General features: G+C 38.2%; 1 protein-coding gene and 1 pseudogene across 1 annotated transcript; one reads left to right on the top strand and one right to left on the bottom strand.

Annotated features, from left to right (window-relative positions):
- Positions 1-1,145: 1,145 nt before the first annotated feature.
- LOC126492797 (melanoma-associated antigen B4-like) lies at positions 1,146-2,144 on the bottom strand. Its single transcript, XM_050129373.1, has one exon. The coding sequence runs from the start codon at positions 2,142-2,144 to the stop codon at positions 1,146-1,148; it is 999 nt and encodes a 332-aa protein (XP_049985330.1).
- An 898-nt stretch (positions 2,145-3,042) lies between these two features.
- On the top strand, positions 3,043-3,243 carry LOC126492803 (uncharacterized; annotated as a pseudogene).
- Positions 3,244-8,687: the final 5,444 nt, after the last annotated feature.

Raw genomic sequence — 8,687 nt, forward strand, 5'->3', positions numbered from 1 at the left:
CTACACATTTGCAAACTCTCACAATACATACAAACGGAAAATATATCCTTTTATTAAAATAGGATATGGGTTTGACAACCCATTCCAAGAATGACAACTCATTGGTTTCTGGGACCTCTTCTCAGAGTATTATTTCTAATATTAGTCAGAGAGTCCTAGGACATCATGTGTGTAGTTTTTGCACGGTATTTAACTATACTAGGGCAATCAAATAGACTCCTTCCATTCTTATCACAGGTATTGATTCAGTTCTGGTACTTTTGAAGTTCCAAATAATTGTTTAATATGTATTCTCTGTTCCAGAGTTAGCCTCTCTGTTTGAAGATATGCTACCAGAGGGTTTGGGCCTTGTTCACAACCCCCACATTTTCTCCTAGTCCACTGTGCAACTTCACTGAAATTTCTGTGCACTGAAAATGGAAATTTCCAATGCTCCAAACTACCTTTGCCAAATAATTTACAATTGTCTTGTGTCTGAAATCTCTAGTACTTAATATTAACTTTTTTACTTGTCTTCATGTCCTTTCTCACCCTCTTATTTGTAGTCATTACTAGGCTCTAAAGCTCTCTTGAGGGCTGATTGAATTGGGCTTGGGGGTCCAAAGAACAGATTCTAAACTCAGCTTTGGAGAAAATAATGACACAATGGGAGAGTGAATAAGTTTCTTATAATTTATTCGTTCATACATTGAGTAATCAAGTTTGTGTCAATTGATGTTAAAACAACAGATAAAACAATACATTTCATTAGGAATTTATCACTATATTTGTTTCACCAGAATGTGACATTACATTTCCATGAGAATCACTTTTACAATTTCATGTTACCTTATGCAACAGTAAACAGAAGTTTGTGGACTATTTTCAATTGGTTTTTAAAGTAACCGAACTCTTTAGTTGTAAAATTGAAATGCAACAATGAATGTGTCAAACGTAATATCAAGAAATAAAGATTGTGAAACAAATTAACTTTCCATTAATGGAACATTTGCAATTCACCAAAGCAATTATACATATCATTTACTCATTGTACGACGGAAAAAAAGATAATATATGCTTTATTCCTGCGACCCATAAACCCTCCACTACATAGAAGGCTGATTTTTTTTTTCAAACAGGAAATGAAAGCTCAACCTTGGTTGCAGCTATGTGTGAGTGGAGCTGCCGCATATGCACCTGGGATAAACGCTGGCCGTGTCCAAGGCTGGAGATGTCTGCTCTCCTCGCTCCATTTGATCTTTAAGAGCTTCTTCATATGAAGTAGGAAAGAATCTAGGATCAGTGTCATTGATCCTAGCCCAAACTTCTAGCACTTTCATTTTGCTGGTTTCTACATGGGACCGGGAGCCCCAGAGGAAATCATATCTTGGGGATTTACCCTCAGACATCTTACGGATCTCAAGGTAATTTTGCTCAACCAGATCTTTGGTGATGAGTTTTCGTGGCTCCCCAAAGATCAAGTGCTTCCTCCCTGCATATACTCCTAACACACTCAGGAATTGCCAGATCTCTTCCTCAGTGGCACGATGGCCTTTTGTGAATATCAGTCCCAAGATGGTCATCAGGAGACCCATCTTTGGCAACCCTCTCTTGCCACTTAGAATTTCAGCAGTGGAGAGACTTAGCTTGCTGACAATGGCATAGGACTGACTATCTGGATCGATTTTCTTCAATCGCATTGCAAAGAGCATTTCCATGCGGGAGGAAGATTTCCTGAGGATGTCAGAAAACTGCGTTTTGTATTTCTTGCTGACCACTTTCAGCATATCATCTTCTGTAAACTGCTCACTCTTCTGAAACTTCTGCAGCAGGAACTCTACCAACATATTAACCTTCTTGGTAAGAGGATCTGTGCATATCGGCTGAGTGAAGGCATGTGGACTTCCCCCAACAACATGGCCATCAGAAGCCCCACCATCTAGATCAGAGCCTGTGCAGGATACACCTGCCACAGGAGAGGCAGGAAACGCAGCTCCCTGAGAAGTGCATGCCTTAGAAGAGCTTGGGGAATTAGTTTGCCCAACAGGAGGAGATGCTGATTCTTTCACTACAGTTGGTTGAGCACCCTTGGGACGTTGGCTAGCCCCATGTGCTTGATGACCTTTGCCACGAGAGTGGCCTTTACTCCTGTTGCTCCTAGGCATTATAGCAGGACTCCAAGACAACAGTCAGGACTGTAGTCAGGAGACCTGCCAAAGCAGGAACCTGTAGGAATAGAAAGACAAGAAGTGAGCATCATATCATCACAAAATATACTTTTGCTTTTAGGAAGTCCTCCTTCACTGCTTCCCTGGAGGGCAACATACTGTTTTCCTGTTCTCTTGTTAGCTTGGTCAGGTCTCCTGTCTTCCTGGTCAGCTTGTTTCCAGAGAACCCTGCAAAAGAAATTAGAATTTGTTAGACTTCCCTATGAAGGCCCAGTTCAGGGATACCTAGAGTGAGACAAAAGGCTGTTCCCCATGAGTAAGAATCAAATGTTCATTCTTGGCATTCCATTTACATGGATACAAAATGTATCCATAGTTGGTAAAGTCTGAATACCCACTTCTTTCTGTTACTCTGAAGTTCATACTACATTCATTCCCTGAGAGACCAGTTCATAATGATAATGGCCTAGGGTCCTAACTTCAGTGTTTCAGAACCCTGGAGACAAATGAAGGGCGGGGCCTGTGTAACTTCCTTTCTAGGAGGATGACTGATAGTTTAAGGGGATTAACAATGGTTAAGAATTGCCACTGGTTTAATTCAGATCATCCCCCAAGACATACAACAGCTCTTAGATACCTCCCTTACTTGATTAGAGACCTTACCTCTCAGAGGAAGGCCTTGCCTCTACAGGCTGGGGAAGCAGAAGTAAGAGTCACCTTCTTCCTGTTGCCCTCCCCGACCCTTTTTGAGTTCTTCTAATAGAACCCCAAGAGTGGTCAGTTCCATTGTTCCAAGGAGGGGTGGGGGACAGTTCCCTGGGGAAAAATGATTTTTTTTTCTTGGTTATTTTTCAAGGGGCTAGGATACCACCTAAGTGAGCCTATTGGGGAATTAAAGATCCCATTTCCACCAGAGTCCTGAATACCGAAGGAAAATGAAAGATTTATGAGCCTAAGATTCATGCCTACCCTCTACCATAAATTATGGATTGGGTCGGCTCTAGGTGCTGCTTTCCTGCAGCTGCCTCCTGCCATTGATGATAGTTTTTCTCTCCCTTCTGGGAGAATGAGAGGAAGGAAGTGCAGTCTGAGTGGACTTTGGAATAAAGAAAAGTAACAGCAAAAGAAAAAAATTAAAAAATAAAGCAAAAAATTTTAAAAAATAGACAAAAATAAATTTTTTTAAGGAGTAAAAAAGAAATTATGGATTGGGCTCTAGGAGTTCAATTTTCTTTTTGGGATAGAGCCCCAAGTCATTGAAAATTTTTCTTTCCGTTCCTTTCAGGAATGGCTACATAGCCCAGTCTGGCCTGGAACTCCTGATCATCATTCCTCAGTTTCTAGAAATGAGATTTAACACTAATGCATCATAATGCTTGCTTGTTACAAATTTTATAATTAGATATTTTTTTTTATTTTAATTTTGAGGCAGCTTCGAGCTATGCAGTCCAATATAGCCTCAGACTTGTTATATATCTCATATAACTCAGAGTAACCTCAAACTGACAACCTCCCTCTGCTTCTTGAGTGCTGGAACCGCAGGACTGTACATCTAAGCTCTTATCTTGATTTTTTTTGTAATATAATTTTTTATTGAAAAAAAAATTTCCGCCTCTTCCCACTCCTCTCCCCCTCCCCCCACTCCTCTCCCCCTCCCCCCACTCCTCTCCCCCTCCCTCTCCAGTCTAAAGGGCAGTCAGGGTTCCCTGCCCTGTGGAAAGTCCAAAGTCCTCCCCCCTCCGTCCATGTCTAGGAAGGTGAACATCCAAACTGGCTAGGCTCCCACAAAGCCGGAACATGAAGTAGGATCAAAACCCAGTGCCATTGTCCTTGGCTTCACATCAGCCTTTATTGTCCGCCAGGTTCAGGGAGTCCGGTTTCATCCCATGCTTATTCAGTCCCAGTCCAGCTGGCCTTGGTGAGCTCCCAATAGATAAGCCCCACTGTCTCCGTGGGTGGGTGCACCCCTCATGGACCTGACTTCTTTGTTCATATTTTCCCTCCTTCTTCTCCTCATTTGGGTCTTAAGAGCTTAGTCAGGTGCTCCAATTTGGGTCTCTGTCTCTATCTCGATCTATCGCCAGATGAAGGTTCTAAGGTGATATGTAAGATATTAATCAGTATGGCTATAGGATAGGGTCATTTTAGATTCCCTCTGCTCAGTTGCTCAAGGTATAACTGTGCTTAATCAGATTTGCTGTTCAAATTCTTTATGGGCTTTTTCAGTTCATATAGCAAATAATACATCTTGAGAGTTTTGTTAGATTATTTTATACATTATAATTTTGTTTATAGTTTTATTTTGTTCATGTGACTTGATAATTTTTGTTTAAGCTTGCTATGTTATTTTGAATTTGTTGCAATTCTTTCCATCTGATTTAGTTTAACAAAGAATTGGTATAAATATTTTGAGTGACTAATGATTGGATAAAGGGAAGATATAATAATTTAACCAGTCTCTTAGATTCAGTTTCTGTATTTTTTTTTCATCATGAGCTAATTTTTTCTGTCTCTTTGGGAAAATCTCATCCCCTAACAATCTTTAGATGCTCACTGCATAAAATAAAATTCTTAACAAATTTGTTATCTAAACTTTCCGGTGAATGAATCATTTTCACATATAGGCACATTGATTCCTAGTCTCAAGCATTTGCTTGTTTCTTTTCATCTTGTACCTGCGATCTCTACCTCCCTCTGGTGCCTTTTTGCTGCATTGCAGGTTCACTGGGACAAAAGCACACTATGTTCTCAGCAGTTCCTAAGGGGAAATATGCCAGAACCCGATTGTATTCTGAGACAGACAACACAGAATCCTATCCATCAACAAGTCTGCGAAAAAAAATCAAACACTGGGCACACACACACACACATTTATATGTATATATTCCACTCTTTTTTCCCCACAAAGAAAGAAGTCACTGAACTCTGTATACTTAAGCCTGTCATAACATGATTTCTCTGGAAAAACAACATGACATCTGGTCACTTTTGGCTGTTACAAACCTCTAGGCATGTCGAATATCCCTGCTCTCATGAATACTACACTAGAGATTAGGAGGATATCAATCTCATGAATAACATTTTATTTCCCTAAGGAAAGCATTGTAGCTGAGATTTCTGTCACATGGAGCCATAACAAAGGAGAGAAACAATGATTGCCTGGGTGCATACTATTCATAGGTGAAGAAGGGACAACATTTCTGGACTTGTCACAAAATTTATATTCTGTTATCCATTCTATTTGTGAGAAATAAGGGTCTGAACCTAGTGATTTTTATTTTTACCTCTGTACTTCCTGTTAATTTCACCTATACATCACACGTAATTATATAAATAGAAAATATTAATAACACTAATATCATTAATAACATAAAATGCTATTGATATTTACAATAGTAATTATATAGAAAACTAAAATTATATATTATTTTAGTTACATATAATATAGATTTATAGTTTTATTTGGGGTGGGAATATGAGTAGTATTATTATTGAACTTACAAATTGAAATCCCAATACAAAAAATTGGAAATACATATATAGAAGCACGGAACACAGAAAATGAGTCCTGAATATATGCTGCTATACTCATAGATCAGTATATCACTCAATCCTCATCAGAAAAGCTTTTTCTTGTCGTTGTTTGTCATTAGAACATAAATTCACGACTGAAAAAATGTATAAAAGGTGAGAAAATTTTAGCACTTTTTCTTTTAATTATATGTCTCTATCAAATTCCTCTCTTCAAGACTCAGATAAGGAAGTGGAAAGATTCTAAGAGTGAGAGACTGTGGATGACTCTAAGGAAATAGCATCCTTCAGGCACACCAGGACTGATGCACATATGAACTCACAGACACTGTGACATCATGCACAAGACTTGTGCAAATTTAAATGAGACAAAAGTCCAGTCCAGCATAGCGAAAAAGAGGACAAAAGTCCCACTTCAAAGGAAGTTGTTTGCAACTGATACCTACTTAAAAGGGAACAATCAATTTTCTTCAATGACCTGTCATTGGATTTATCAGCTGCATTCCAGGACAAGTCTCATGCCCAAGAATAGTTGCCCAACACAAAATATACCCCATACTTTTTGAGTGGTCTCTTTTTGCTATTTTTTGTCTTAAGGGAGTATTTTTGTTTGTTTTGCTTCATTTTTTGAAAGAGTCAGAGAGACAGAGATAGCCAGAGAGATAGAGATAATTAAGTACAGGAAGTTGTGTGAGTAGGGAGACGGGAAGGTTCTGGGAGGATTTTGGGAAAAGGATAGAATATGATTAAGATATTTTGCATGAATTATTTAAAGTAAAAGAGGATTTGGCAAAAATAAAAAAAATAAAAAGTACGCTTTAACTGACTTCTTTTGATACCATCTTTGTCCAGAAAAAAAAAAAAAAAAACAGAACATTTTAAAGATGAAATGTACATATAAAGCAGAGTTTAAACTAATAGGTAGCAAAAAAAAAGACATAATATTCCATTCCTCATGTCTGTGGCTTCTTATATTAATTTTGTGCCTAGCAATTTGAGTTAATGTATTTACCCAGTATTTTTGTGGTATATATTGAATATGATGGGAATTAATTTGAGTAAGAGTGTCATAGTTAGTGTTTCTATTGCTGTGAAGAGACACTATGACCATGGCAACTCATAAAGGAAAACATTTAACTTTGTGGGCTCACTTACATTGCAGAGGTTAAGTCCATTATCCTCAGGGTAGGAAGCAAGTATCATGTGGGAAGACATGGAGCTAGAGAAGGAACAGAGTGTTCTTAAATCCTGGCTCATAGACAATAGTAAGTGGTCTGAGATATTGAACACGTCTTGAGGATATATAAGATCTCAAAGCGTACCTCCACAGTGACTCACTTCCTCCAACAAGACCATACATACTACAACAATGCCACACCTCCTAATAATTCCATTCACATTTAGGGGCATTTTCCTTCAAAACACCACATTCCACTCCCTGCCTCTGCAAGGCTTGTAACAATATGATAATGCAAAATACATTTATTCTAATGTCAAAAGTTCTGATACTCTATCACAGTCTCAACCTTGTTTCAAAGTCTAAAGTTTGGTCTCTTGAGATTCATGCAGTCTCTTAACTGTAATCCGCTATAAAATTAAAATAAAAAAGCAAATTACATGCCTCCATCATATAATGGCATAGGATATAATCTATCATCCCAAAACATATGGAAGGGAGCATTGAGAGGAAAAAATAGAACAAATCAAGACCAAAAATCAAGTAGGAAAACACCAAACTCTGTATCACCATGTCTGATGTCAAAGTGCTCTTCAGATATCCAACTCCATTCAGCTTTGTTGACTGCAACATAGTTTCTTTTCTTGGACTGGTTCTGCTTCCTGTTAGCCTCTTTCATCAACAACTTTCTCAAAGCTCTGGAATCTCCAACATTTGGGGGCTTCAAGATAATCTACTCTTCAACTTGAAAACCGCATGCAGTGACCTTTCTAGGCCATTCAGGGACACCACTGACTCTCTCCTGGTGCCCGGATCGGATCTCCTTACTGCTTAGGTGGCTCATAAACAAAGGGCCTACCTTGCTTGCTGCAGGCAGGCTATTGGGACAAAGGAGCTACCACCCTCCCGATTTGGATTCAGTCCCAGCAAACGAAAAGGCTGAGCTGGGAGATGTTATGTGGTCAAAGAGGGGAGGGAGGAGGTGGAGACTTTTTTTTTCCTTTTCTCAATAAAAAAAAATTAAAAAAAAACAGATTCACAAATAGAAAGAAGAGGAAAATGGTGGGGAAATGTAGAAATATTAAGAATAAGGAAGACAGATGATTATACATATAAAGAAATGATAGAGCAGGAATGGAAATGAGAAAATAGTGTTACAGTAGCTTACTGACAAAAGAGAAATATGATTAATGGATTTCTAACCTGTACATGACCATTTTAATTATTTTACTATAATATTCTCATATTTATTTTCTATAATTTCAAGTACAACAGAGATAGTATCTTAAATAATTATTATTGATTAGATAAATGTATTCTCCTCAAAGTAAAAGGTACATTTTGGAAGTCTCCATTTTCTAAAAATATACTTCCAAAGAGAATAATCTTCATAATATTTGGAGCAACTTCACAAAATGCAATGATTATATCTATGTGTAAATATTCACACTTTTACTGAACTTAGGACTTTGCACATGCTAAATGCATTATGTGCCATTCAGATAGATCGCTATATCATTTTTTTTTTTTTTTATTTTCGAGACAGGGTTTCTCAGTAGCTTTTTGGTTCCTGTCCTGGAACTAGCTTTTGTAGACCAGGCTGGCCTTGAACTCACAGAGATCCTCTGCCTTCCGAGTGCTGGGATTAAAGGCGTGCGCCACCATCGCCCGGCTTGCTATATCATTATTAAACAATATCATTATTGTTTAAAATGAATATACTCTACCTATGTAACCCAACCTTCCTTAATTTCCATATGCACCCTATGTAGACCTTAAAGTTGCTACAATTATAGGCATTCAACAGCATTCTATGTTAAATGTCAGGACAT

The sequence above is a fragment of the Alexandromys fortis genome, unplaced genomic scaffold (assembly GCF_014885135.2).
Source record: "Alexandromys fortis isolate MF-2015 unplaced genomic scaffold, M_Fortis_MF-2015_v1.1 scaffold_315, whole genome shotgun sequence".
NCBI classification, from domain to species: domain Eukaryota; kingdom Metazoa; phylum Chordata; class Mammalia; order Rodentia; family Cricetidae; genus Alexandromys; species Alexandromys fortis.

Excerpts from the sequence above, each read along its gene's own strand:
- LOC126492797 (XM_050129373.1), bottom strand. The coding sequence starts at position 2,144 with ATGCCTAGGAGCAACAGGAGTAAAGGCCACTCTCGTGGCAAAGGTCAT.